This window comes from Vidua macroura, chromosome 13 (assembly GCF_024509145.1).
Source record: "Vidua macroura isolate BioBank_ID:100142 chromosome 13, ASM2450914v1, whole genome shotgun sequence".
Classification (NCBI taxonomy): domain Eukaryota; kingdom Metazoa; phylum Chordata; class Aves; order Passeriformes; family Viduidae; genus Vidua; species Vidua macroura.
Window position 1 is genome coordinate 16,698,750 of NC_071583.1, and position 13,710 is coordinate 16,712,459.

General features: G+C 44.6%; 1 protein-coding gene across 1 annotated transcript in view; it reads left to right on the forward strand.

Moving 5' to 3' along the window:
* Positions 1–1,833: 1,833 nt before the first annotated feature.
* The window catches only part of DOCK3 (dedicator of cytokinesis 3), a 183,947-nt gene continuing 172,070 nt past the window's right edge, over positions 1,834–13,710 (forward strand). The window contains exon 1 of the mRNA XM_053989064.1: positions 1,834–1,918. Coding sequence (XP_053845039.1) covers positions 1,882–1,918 — 37 coding nt within the window. The 5' untranslated portion in view covers positions 1,834–1,881. The remainder of the gene's footprint in view (positions 1,919–13,710) is intronic.

Sequence of the window (13,710 nt, forward strand, 5' to 3'; positions counted from 1 at the left end):
TTTCTTAAGTAAGAAAAAGATCAGTTTAAGTACTGGTCAGCTTGGCAGCAAGAAGAATCCTTGAAGGGCTGAGACTGTGGAATAAAGAGCCTGGAAAAATTAACCAATTCCTGTCACTGAAGAGGTTTTCTGTTCCCAAAGTACTGGGAAGAGATGAAAAGGTATTTATTATTGACATATACAGAGTTAAAATACCAAAACCAGTTTCTCAAACCCTGGAGCAGCCTCTCTCCAGCAGATGCAACTCAATGACTTTGTCATGCTTTGTCCCTTCAAAAAGCTATTTCTGCATGCTGTGGGAGTGCCTCAGGAAGGGAAGGAATGGAGCTATTGTAAATATAAATGCCTAAATGTGAATATGAATTAAGGTAGGATAGAATAAGTTGGTTTTTTTTAAATGAATAATGTACAAGCACACTCAGTTCTTGGCCACTTGCTGTTTGCTCTCCACACAGGAAAACAAAACCTAACATCCCAAAGCCAAACCAAAATCCAAACAGAAACCTGGCCCTGCTCGGTGGGGAAACAGTAGTTGCACGTGTTAAAAAAATAAATAATGAAGGTTTCCACAGCAACCCAAGTTCTGTAGTGCAAGTTGATGACTTTCATTCTGTTTTATTATATAATCAGAGAACAGATATTCTATTAAAAGTGTTGGGTACATCTGAAGTTATATTGTTTAAAAGTTTAATGCAATCCTAAAACTTCCCATCAAGCAAGTTGTTTACAAAGGTTTCTGAAAAGGCTGGATAAAAAGAGTTTTGGCAGAGGCTCTGCCTGGGGCAAGGGCACTGGTCCATCAGAATATTGCAGGGAGTAAAATTTCAGTCGCAGGAAAACTTTTGTATAACTTATTTCAGCTTTTCCTTTGCTGTGAAGAATTCAAATTCAGTTTTTATGGAAGGAAGTGGAAGCTGAACTTAGAGATGAAATCTAAAAACTGTTTCCCATTTTGGGTACGTGTTCATTGCGGAAACCGTGAGAATTTCACTAGCTCTTTAGAAGCTCTGGAGGTTGATAATACCGACAAGAAAGCGAAACACAGTATCAGCCAAATTTTGATCTAAACGCTGGTGGTGCCTGGGGTTAGCGCTGCCAGGGGCTCGGGGCAGAGGCCGGGCCGTGTCGCGGGCAGCGCGGGGCGGCGGGCGGGGGTCGGGCCGGCCCCGCTGCTGACCGACACGGCCGGGCGCGGTGCTGCACTGCGGGCCGGGCTCCCGGGAGCCGCTGGGGCGGGCAGGTGCGGCGGGGATGGGATGGAGCCGGCGATGGGATGGGGATGGGGATGGGGACGGGGACGGGAGGATGTCCCGGACCGGCCGCTCCCCTTCCCGCCCTCAGAGGCCACGCGCCGCCCCGCGCCTCGCGCCCGCGCGCGCCTCGTGCGGCCGCGCGGGGAGGGGGGGGCGGCGCGAGCCGCGCGTGCGCGTCAGGTCCGCCGGGAGCGCGAGGGGGGGCGCGGCAGCCCCGAGTCCTTCAGGCGGCGGCGGCGGGAGCGGCGGCTCGGGAGGAGGAGAACGAGAACGACGAGGAGGGGGCCCGGGGCCGCCGAGCTCCGCGGGGCCGCCGCGTCGGCAGGGCCGGAGCCCGCGGGGGCCGCGCGAAGAGAGGCGCCGGGCCGGCGGCGAGCGGCCGCAGAGGGGAGCGGCGCGGCGGCCGGTACCGCCCGGGCGGGCGGGGGGCGACCTCCCCCCCGCCCCCCGGCAGCGGCGAAGCGACCCCTGAGCGCAGCCCCGGCCGGAGCGTGGGGCGGGGGCTGCCGGCGCGGCGCCCCCGCTGAGCGCGGGGGGAGGAGAAGCCGCCCCCGCTCGATGAGCGGCGCCCGCCCGCCCGCCGCGCTCTGCCCGGGGACCGGCGGCCGCGGCCGAGCCATCCAGCAGCATGTGGAGTCCCACCGAGGAGGAGAAATACGGCGTGGGTAGGTGCTGCCGCATCCCTCCCCCGCCCCGCGCACCCCCGCCTCTCCCCGCCGGACCCCGGGGCTGTGCTGCGCGTGTGGGGGGGCGGCTGTTCCCCTCCCCCGGGGCCGGCGGTGGTCGCGGCGCTGCCCCTCAGGCGGCGCCGGGATGGGGGCAGCGCTGCCCGCGGGGCTGTGGGGGCTGCCCGGCGCTGCCTCCCCTGCCCTGCCCGCACCGCTGGATGTGCTCTGCGTGCGCTTCGGTTCGCGTTATTTCCCCGAGCGCCGCCGCGGCGAAGCGAGAGACGAGCGGAGTCCGGGGGCCCGCGCTGGGGTCGGGATCGCACAAATAATCAGAAAACGAGTTGCTGAGCCCTTAATCTACTTAAGCGCGCGGTTCCCTTTTCCCTGCGTTTCCATCTGCGGAGCGAGGCGGTGTGTGGATGGAGTTGGGAAGGGGCCGGCGCCGCCGCGGTGTCTTTAGGGGGCGTCGGTGCTGCACCTGCCCGGCCGCGGGGGCGAGGGGGCGGCCGGGCCGGGGGCTGCGGCGGGCCGGGAGCGGGGCCGCTGTGCGTGCGGACTGCGCTGGTTTCTCGTTGTTTTGCTAAATCAGACTTTACAGGCGTCTGGCATCGTGGTTGCTCTAATCTGAGGCATCACCGTTGGCGGCTTTGGTTTGTTATTTTAGCGTGTAAATCCCTGATAAGAGCAGAAATGTTACATCTAATGAAGTGGAAGATACAGAATTTCTTTTACTTGGCTTTTGCTCATTTCGATTTAATTTTTTTTTAACTGTTGACTTGTATTACAATAATAAAGGCTGTTACTGCTAAGCTGATAAGTTACTTAAACGCCTCATTAAATTTATAGTTATCAGTTGTGCATATTGATTTTTAAGTTCCACAGTGTGTAGTGATGATAGATTTCTACAAAATATTTAAAATAGTATCAACAAATTTGCTACATGATCTGTTAACCGGAACTGTTAAAGTGGGATTTTGGCAATTAACTCATGAGCAATTAGAAGCCTTGATGCCTCTTTGTTAAAATGCTTTTTGTTAATTTAATAATAAAAAAATATTTCTTGTTAATTTTTCATCTTGTACAGCAAGTATTTTGCTTAGTACATCCCACTTGTCTTCGTAGTAAAGAGAGATGAAGAAAATCACTTCTGTTTAAAAACAAAATCAAATGCAGCATCAGATGAGAACCTGTAAGTGTAGGGTAATATAAACAAGTGGCAGAAAAGAACACCTGGAAGTCGTTGCTTCCAATCGTGTTGCTGTGTCTGTTGGTCACTGGGAGTATATGAAGTTAACAAGCCCTGTTACATCCCAGCTGGATGCTGCAGGAATACGAAGCTGTTGTTTTGCTGGGGTTTTTTAATGTAGTTGATGCTTTACTTTTTTTCATACCTCATCTGCTGGGCAGAGGCCACCTCTGTTACCCTAGGATGAAACTGACTGCTATAATTGTAATGGATGCTTCAGAAAATAATTATCTATCTTCCAAATCTTGTTGCTTTTCATACATTTCTGTAGTTGTTTTTCTTTGCCGTGTCGCAGGGTTTGATATTCAGTGTTTGTTTTTGTGTTTGGCCCATGTGCTCAAATAAGAAAATCCTTGTTTTACCTTGATCCAAAAAAAACAGGTGAACTAATTTTTTTACACAGATATTTGAAAAGAAAAGCTGGGAAATCTCCAGTCAGGTTGTAAACAAGCCTGAAAGAGGCTTGTGGAAGGGAGAGCAGTGAATGAAAACAAGTGTGATTTCAATGATGTTCCCTGGGCTGGAGAATATTCCTCTAAGGATAGGGATTTTTATTTTGCAAACAACACACCTGTAGGTAGGGCTGAGGTAACGGCTGAGTTGTGCAAGTTTTGGTGATCTCTAGGCAAGCTTTTTTTGTTCTTGAGTAGCTTTAATTACTTTTCCTGTAATTGAAATTTGTTGATAATTCTCCAGAGAAAGAAAATAGGTGAAAAATGCTGCTTATATCTGGAGTTTAGTTACTACAAGTGAGGAGTGGCATATCAAAAGTAGATCTGTCATTGCTGGCTGGAAGGGTTATTTTTGTGCATTTTGAAGCAAATAGTCTGCAGAAAGTGTGGACCTGAGGGTTTGCTGCTGGGAGGTGCACTGGCAAAAAAAAAAGGGGGGGGATGGGAAATAGCAGTGTAAATTATCCTGATTCCACAATAAAATGTGCAAAAATAATCTTCTTGGCATGAGTCACTGTTCTGAGCTTATGCCTTTGGGCTTTAGTAGTTTGGGTTTGGTTAGAGAATCTCTGTCCAAAAAACCACTGCGTGTTTTCTCTGTGCTCCTGCTAAACCATGCAAAGTTTTAAGATTTGCCTTTGAGTTGGGCAATAAACTTTCTGTCCCTGTTGATGTAAGCTGTAGTGGGAGAAAAATCAGTTATTTCTGCAACTGGAATACCACCAAGAGGTTTCTGGTGGAACAGAAAGGAAGGTCGGGACATCCAGGCCCTAGACATAGCTGCTCTTGTGGACCAAGGAAAGGGAAAGTACCATTTACAGTGGTTCATCCTGATGCTGTTGTCTTTGTTGAAAGTAAGTTGTGCTCTGTTGCCTTACCTGGGTGGCTGGTTCAAAGGTGATAATTCATAGAAACTGATCCTTTAGAAAGACACTAATTCCCTTCTCAACACCTGCCTATGGAAGGGCTTTGTGTTCTGCACTGGCTTCTAGGGAGTATCAAAGGCATTTCTCCTCTCCTTGCTGGAACCCCTCTGCAGATATTCCTGTGCAGCCACAGGCTCTTGGCTGCAGGAGAATGTTAAATTTCCTGATGGGAACGCTGGTGCCTTTTGGCCAGTTCTGGAGTTCTCTGTGCCTACCTGCAATTAAGAGAAGTTTTCCACACTTGCAGTTGTAGAACACCATTGTATTGCCCAGTTCTCATACAAATCACTGCATGCATCTGCAGCAAAGATATTAAAAGATTGCTCAGGATATTTCTAAATAAACTAAACACTCTCCTAACAACCTTGAAGATCTTCCTTGATTTTATTTCTCAGCTGCTATAGCAACTACCTGGTAGCTGTTGTGAGTAATTCCCCTCTATTTAGAAATACTTATATTCAGTGCCTCTAATCTTAACTCTACTTTTAAAACTTGAGACTAGCTGAAGTAAAGCAGACAGTTCTTCCAAAGGTGCTTAAGATGGCCAGTTATGAACACAATTAATAAGAATTCTGAATGGATTATTGAAGGTAACGCTCTCTAGCCCTCTAGTGTTTTAGTATTTTTAAAGCAGTCTCTGTCTCTAAGAAAATATTTATTAAAGTGATCTGATTAGTTACTTTAGTCTTGAAAAGCAAGTATTAAATATTAATGTATTAAAAGAAAAAGTTAAATAGAACTCTTTAGTAAACAACATTTGGCTACTGTGTAAGAGCTGATTATTTCATTAGGCTGGCAGTTTTTGCTCTTTTATTTTTGTGCAAGGAGCACATATAGGCGGCTCTCAGGAAAGTGTGGTTTGGTGTTTTTTTTGGGGTTTTTTTTCTTTTTTTTTTTTTTTTTTCTTTTTTTTTTTTTTTTTTTGTTGGGTTTTTTAATGTAATTGATGCTGTATCAACAAGCCACTTTGTATGGCTGACCATATTAAATATGTGTGTATTAAGTCACAGAGGAGAAGAAGCACCTGCCTGCATCAACAGAATCTGTTCTTAGTTTATTCAAAGAATTAGGGTTAAAATCTGTTGTTTTATTTAAAAATGCTTTTTAAGTCTTTATTTTCACTGCTTACTTGGTAACAATGAAAAATAAATTCATAAGCACAAATACATACAATTAAACTTTCCCTTGTTCTTACTAAGAAGGGATGGAACATCACAATGTCCTAGTTATGGTTTTGTACTGCAGCTTTTTGATCAGTATCTTGATTTTATTTTTTCCCCCCTTGTCACTAAACCTTGGCTTGCACACTTCCAGTTCATATTTATGCTCATCAAAACAGGACTGCAGAACTTAGAAAAGTCTTCCTTCCTTCCTCAGGGCTTTTGGCACAAGACCTTGCCTTAGCTGTTCACACCAAGAGGCAGCTGCTGACAGGGGCTGTGAGTGGCACTGTGGTTTCACTTGCTCACTGGAGTGGTTTGTTACAGGTTTAAAAATGAAAAGTTACAGAGAGGTAGAGAAAAGTCCCTCTCCCAAATTAGGAAAATGTCCATTGTTTATATGGAAAGCAATATCAATCCTTGCATCAAACGCTGTGTTAGGGACATAGGTTGGTTATATTTCATTTTCTCTCCTGTGTCCCTGTGCCAGGGGATGTAATTGTCTGGCAGCAGGAGGGAGGTGACTAAGGATATTCTTCAGGGATCTGTCTTGGAACCAAAGCTACGTGCAGGGATTCACTTTGAAACCTTCTGTGCTCCATTGCTTTGGGAAGTGGTGCTGGTACCTGGGGACTTGCTCAGGAAAATGGGATGATCCAGGGATTGGAGTAATTTCTGTTCAGTACTTTACTCCTAAGGGCCTTTTTTTTTTTTACCTGTGGACCTTAAGAATGAGCAAAGGAATTTGTCAGTCAGGGATCATAAAGGAAATGTATATGTGTTATTTAACTGGATGGGAAATGAATCACACCTTGAAATGTCTCTGGAAAAGAGCAGCTCCCAAGATGCATCTGATGGGATACTATCATATAGAGAGGAGAGGTTACTAAAGTGTCATTAAATGTGGTGGGCAACTTCAGCTCCAGAGGAGGGTAAATCTGGAATTCTGCAGGTGCTGATAGAACTTGGAGATTAAATGTCCTGTTTTGTGGCAAGAAATTAATATATTTTGTCTTGTCTGTCCCAGAAAAGACTAAGCCAAAGACATTGTGGTTAGACCAGCTCTCATGAAGAGCTGATTTGCAGAACTGGATGAGAATTGACCTGTCTCCTTTGAGATTATCTAAATACCAGTTGTCCACAAATGCATTTGCTGTAGAAATTAGCCAAAATTTTCTAAATACAGGAGGAATGAAGCTGAGAAGCAAATTGCTCACAAAGGCAAGAAGTGAGATGTGTATGTTTGACAGTTCATTGCATGGTTTGTATAGGAATGTGGGGTGATCCTGGAGGAAGAAGTGATAGCAGTGCAATATGGGGTTTAAGTTTAGGTTATTTGATGGGGTTTAGAGCAGTTTTCTCCATTTCTTTGTTATTTTGCTGTATTAGGTATTCAGTTAAAACCTGCAGGACTTCAGCCACTGGCCAATAGAGTGGGGGCAAAAGCACTGCCTCCCCGAGCTTATGCCCAGCGCAGAAGGGATTTTGTTTTTAGAATTATTTTCTAAGGGTGGAAATATTTTGGTGTTCAGGCTTTCTGTCCTCACCTAACAATACATCCAGTAACAAGAGACATTTGGTGAGTCGGCAAACTTGGACAACTTTTCCTGCGTGTTTAATGGAAACAGGACTGGGTGGGGAAGGACTTGAAACTGGAATTTCTGTGCATAGTAGTACAGATTAAAAGCTTCTGACTTGCTGGGAAAAAAAAGGTTAATCAGGTTCTATCAGGTGTTTCTTGTGTGCTTTGGGTTTAAATTAATTGTTCAAGTGTTCAGAGTGAAATTAGTGAGGAAATGTAAAATAATTTCTCTTTTGAACCACTTAGGGGGTAGAAAGTTGGTGTGTGAGTATGGGGTGATGGTGCAGGTTGTGGTTTGCAGCTGTATGTGGGAATAGAGGAAGGATAACTTTTTATTAGTCCTTTGAAAGCAACTTTGTTAGGGCACAGTCAGTGGCATAGCTCAGCTGGAATTGAGTCCCACTACCCTTGCAAAGCCTTTTTTGCAGCAATTCCGCCCTTAGCAAGTCAGACTCCAATGCAGACATCAGGGAAACATGCAAGAACTATTACCAGAACTTGTAATTATAAAATTCTCTACCATGTATTTGCTGGCATTTCATAACCCACAAGAGGGGGATAATTGGGTATGAGGAAGTTTTCTGTGTTCATATGCACAGTGACATGTAGATAGACAAGCTTTTCTGATTAGCACATTAAACAGTTATTTGGAAATGGTTCTCACACAGAAGAGCTGTAACTGCCTGATGGGTCCAACAACTGGTGTTATTGGTGGCCATATGTATTCCATAGATTTGTTCTCTTGAGAAATGGGAGCACTTTTCAGATGTGGGTGTGAAAACACCAAAGAACAGGAAGTCTGTGGAAAATTATTTAGCTCTTGAAGATACTGATGCAACTTTTCCCTCCTTCTCCAGAGAAATTTTTTTTAATTAGTGTGGTTACTAAGTTTGTTGTGTTCTTCTCTCAGCTGAGCTATGCACTTAGGAAGAGGCCAAAGGAAGCACACCATGGGATGTCAGTCCAAAACCAGTTGTGATTGACAGTGGTCTTTCCACTGATTGTTTTTAAGTTATGAATCAACCTCAATCTCACAACATTTCTCCCTTTGTTCTGTTTCAAATCTGTCTGCTCACTGAACCTCAAAGCAAATACAAAATATCTCACTCAAGTGCCTGATGTTAAAATTAAACCTCTGTTCAAGTTTTTCCATGTCAAAATGAACTTCCTGAGGTCTTCTGAGATCCTGAAAGGATCTCTGAAGAAACATCTCTGAAGTTTTTTTTGGCCATAATTCCTTCCTCTTAGACATGTTTTAGTTTTGTTCAAACAATAAGTCCTTAGTCCAAACTTAGGGAATATATTTGGAAGGCAGGGAACTGAGGCTTTGAGCAGACCGAGTGCTTTCCAGTGCAGTTGTGAGGTGATTACTTATTCCAAGGATAAGACTTCCCTCCATCCCTCTTCAGCTTTTAACTACTTTTTCTTTTCTTGAGTCTTTCTGGATATTAAGCCTTAAGAAAAGCTTATGACAAGTGGTGCCAGCTAACTCTTGGTGATTAAAAGCAGGCCTTTGTGCTTTCAGAGGTAAGCTGGTGTTCTCTGAAACATCTAGACAAACCTTTATTTTTATTTCAGTGCAAGGAAGCTTGGGCACTAAATGCTTTTAGTGTTGGCAGTAGGCAGTTGATGGAGTGGAGAATTATTTTATTTTCTTTCTGTTGAATGTAAGTCCCTGAGCTACCCAAGGTGCCAGAGTGTAGCACAGAGTGCTTTGGCAGGTGCCTCACTGTTCTGGAAACCTCTTGTGGTTGTGTTTTTGAGCAGCAGGGCCCTTCTTCCCTCTCAAAATGTTTGTGAACAAGATGTTTATGGGTACCTGCACTTTTAGTATTCTGAACCTGATAAAGGAACCCTCGAACTCATGTCAAAGAAACCCAGAATTGTTAAATAGAAGGCAGTTGCAAGCAATATGTGACTGTTTGGGTGTCAGTGCACATGGTCCTTGCCTTGCTGGGGTGGGTGCTGGGTGGGCTGCCCAAATAAGTGGTGAAGGGAGCAGAGAGCCTTTCATAGGAGAATATCTCAGACAGTGCTGGATACTCCCTGGAGGGAGCAATGTCTGTTTCCAGTAACTGAGTCTGGATGTGGGGGGATAGGAGGAGATGTTTCTGTTTCACCCACCTCTTCCTTTGTGGAGAAAAATGCCTGTGGAAGTGTCTGCAGAAAGCTGCCCACTGCACCTAGGCACTGCTTTGTGTATGTGTGGCTGTGTTACATGGACAGAGAGTGTAGGCTCAGCTGAGAAAGTCTCAGCCGGAGTGGGACAAGTAATCCAAAAATATATGAATTACTGGAAAAAAGGGTTACTGAAAACTGTAGTTTGAACTTTGGTGCATTTTTGTGTTTTGTTTCTCTCTCTAAATGCTCACAATCTGAATGATTGGTGACCTGAATTTTGATAAACCATAGATACAACAGTATGGTTCTGCTGGACCTGTTAGAGAAGGATGAATATTTTTGTGACATAATCTTGCCCTGACATCTGCTGTTGCTGTACAGAATGGAGCTGGACACTACCTGTGGGCCTGCCGTGATGAGCGATGAGGGGAATCCTCTCCATGCTTGTGCCTCTGTTTAATGGTGATACTGTGAGGCCATTCCTCCAGCAGGGACTTGTTAGAGTGGGAGGAGCTGTCCTGGGACCTGGAAAGGTCCTGGCACTGCTGTGCTTGGCCCTGCTGTGTGTGCAGAGCATCCCCTGGAAGCCTGCCTGCTGGGGAAGCTCCCCTGGCAGTGCACAGTGATCTGCACCCATCCATCCATCCATCCATCCATCCATCCATCCATCCATCCATCCATCCATCCACCCCTCCATCCTCCATCCACCATCCTCCTGCCTGCTGCTCCAGCTCAGCCCTCCCAGTGCACTGATCTGAGGGGAGGAGCCACTTGTTTTTCTTTTTAAAAGGAAAGTGTTTGGTAACCTCTGTGTTCCAAGGGGTTTATGCCAAGGAAGATTGAGTTTCAAGCACTGGTCTTGCAGAAGCAGCTTCTCTTTGGACTCTGGGGCAGAAGAAGTAGAAAATAGGCTTCTCTCTCTTTCTTCATCACAGCAAGGCCCCAAAGTACAACTACCGATGTTGTTGGGTTTGTTTCGTTTGGTTTTGTTTTGGCTTTTTCTCCCCCACTTCTGGAGTGATTATATTTCTGGCAGAAGACCATATTCTCCTTTTAATAGGGGGAAAAAAGAGTTTATTAAATAAAAACAAAGAATAACATAAATAGTAATAATAATAAAATAAACCTGGGTGGAGGACACAAAAAGAGAAAAGGAGGATTTCCTCAACATCTCAGATGATGTTGATAGCATTAAATAATGCACATTTGCTTCAGTCAAGATTGGAAGAGTTAAAAATCATGAAAAGAAAGCATCTTCAATTTTGTCAGTCAAATGCTTTTTTTCTTTTTTTGTATTTTAGTTGCAAACCAAAAAAGTCAAAGTTCTTATGGGTGGATTGATAGGTTTCATAGATGTCTTCAGCAAAGTTCTTGTGTGACAGCCAGTATAGGCTGCCTCTATTTATAGAGTTTTCAGCTAAAATGCAGGAGCTATATGCTGGTAAATATACTTTTATAAATCTGCCCTATCCTTCCCTTCCTGCTGCTCATTGAAAATGTGCAAACTGACCATAAATGGCCAGGTAGCTTTATTGTGTTAAGAACTTATTTAACAGATAGACGGGAGGTCTGAAAGTCTCATGCTGTAGCCTGTGCAAAATGGAACAGGCTGGAAGCTGCTGTGGGGTGATCCCTGAGGTTTTGCAGGTGTGAACATGAGCCAGTGGTGTTCTCCTGTAGGCAGCCACGTCCCTGGCTGTGTTCCTGGGCACCAGCATGGTGATGGAAATGGTCTTTTCCTCCTTTAGTTGCTCTGGGGCTGCACCTTGCAGTATGAGGGGTGAGGTGAGGAGATGGGAACACAGGGGAGAGAGAGGAGGGTCTGTAGGATCCAGGGTGGTACAACCTGGGAAGTAGAGCATAGGAAAAGGTTGGCTCATGGATAGCTGCTGTCTAGGGAGGTACAGAGAAGACAGGGCCAGGCACTTCTCAGAGCTGCAGGGTGAAAGGAGGAGCAAATTCCAGTCAGGGACAGTGATTCCCACAGTGCATGTGGGAAAGCCCTGGAGCAGGGTGCCTGGAGAGGTGGTGCAATCTCCACCCTCCAGGAGAGTCAAAACTTGATTGGTTTCTTACCTTGTTTCCTGGTGTTGAACAGTTACGTGTTCAACAGGCTCACGTTTGCAGCGTGTGGAACGCAGCAGTGCAGAGCAGCTCCTCACCTCTCTGGGCAGGGTGTGCTCTGTTCTCTTTGCCAGCTGCGTATTGGAAAGAGGAGAAGGTTTCAGAAACTGAAACAGCCTTTGCCTCTCTTTAAAAGGGAGAAAAAGCCTGCTGCATTTGCTTCCTGCATAGAGGGAATGATGTATGGGTGAATGAATTGATGGAATAGAGTGACGGGAAGAGGATGAAGTAACAGGATAGATCCTTGCAAAGCTGGGAGCTCAAGACCAGTTCCTTAGCACAGCTAAGGCAGTGGACAACACTGTGGGCTTTTGGTCCATTACTTTTCTCCCACCTCCTGCCACCAGGATGTGCAAAACTATTTTAAACAGCTCATGATTTTTGAGCCCAATCTCTATTTTTGTCTTGGAGGACAGGGGAAGGATGCTTGCAATCCTTTGCTCTGCTACTGAATGATCACCTTTCTTCTCAGGCATCTGTTTCTTTTTTTGCAGGAATATTGTCCTGGTGCTGGTATGACTCAGTAGAAAGAGGCGGTGTTGCTAGGCAGCGAGTGAGCACTTTGCAGATGCCATGTGATGGCAGTAAGCTGCCTTGGAATAATCCATTGGTGGCAGTATTCCTGGCTGAGGTTCTGTACTGCACAAAGAAAGAAGCATCTCTGACAGGAGCAGATGCTGCCTAGCAACTGCCACTGCTCCCCGAGCAGCCTGAAATACCTTCACTTAATTGTACTGTAATTTTGGCAATACACAGAACCCAAAGTGTAATGCTTTGCTTTCAGTTCTGAAGTATATTCTTCTTCATTGAGATTTGGCATAAAAGTTCATAAAGGCCATTAATAAGGTCAAAAAAATTTTAGCCCTCTTCTAAATCATGTCTTTTGTTTAATCTGTACTCTTCGATTGTAATGTTTGGATGGCTTTTAATCAGCTTTTGATAATCTTTTTTGTGTGTGTGTATTACATTAGTGCCTGGCAATTCCAATCGGATTAGAGCCCTGTTCTGTGTCATGTGTACCAGTACACTCTGCAAGAAATGCCCCTTCTACAAAAACTTCATCTTTTATTTGGGTTTTTAAGGTGTAATTGGATATATCCTCTCTTCCATATCTAAATTATTCATGTGGTCATCTTGCTTAAACAGAGGAATGTTTTAGAAGTGCTGGACCTGTGGTCTGTTCCCTGTATTCTTTCTGAACATACTGACTGAATGAGGCCTGGACTTGCAAATAAATCTGCAAGTCTCAGATTAATTTCTGGCAAATAATTGAAACCCTCACTCACAATTAATCATTTAAATACTTGGAAGGTGTATTGTGAGGGTGAAAGCATTATTGTAGGTATTTGTAGAATAAAATGGAAATATTTTTCTTTTCATTTTCTCATGGTTCTGCTCCCTTGTCAAATATTATCAGACTATAACTTTGCAATCTATGAAGCTGCCAGGTTTAATCAAGCAGTTCCACAAAGGAAAAAATTAATCATATTGGCCTTTAATTTTGTGATAAAAATATGAAAGGATTTTTTCATCATAAACTACATCTTGTTGTTTTAAATTATTAAACCCACAATTTTCTGTGTTCAAGAACTACTGCTTTTTGCTGGGAAAAGGTTTGTGGTTCTGAGAGAGGCTCAGACTGGAAGGTACGGGGAGGTTTGGGAAGTATTAATTCAGTGCTGCCCGTAGGCGTGGTTGTGCAACACTGTTGCCTCACAGAAAGGTAAAGCTAAATCTCGCCTCTCTCTTGTCCTCTGTGAGATAATTTGTGTCAATTCTGGTTTTCCTGCCTGGTCATCCTGCCCTAGCCTGGAGACTGTTCCCTCTGTCATCCCTAAATACAAAAAACTCCACATTTGCTCTTCTTGGAAAATACATTATTAAGCAAAGGTAGTTTAGAAAATTCTCAAAACACAAATACCACAGAGTAAAAATTGTTGGTTCCCTCATTTAATACAATTCCTGAGAGTGTTGGTGACACAGGAGCCAAACAAGTGAACCCCCATTTCTGTGTGATGGAAGAGTTGTGTGGAGTTCTGGGCTGATGGGGCTGTTAAAAGTTGATGTGGTTCCACAACATTTGGGTGGCTCCATAGAAGAAAATGTATAGAAAATGCTACTAAATACATATATAAAATTAATACAAATAAAAACCTTCTTTTAGGAAGGCCCAGTTCA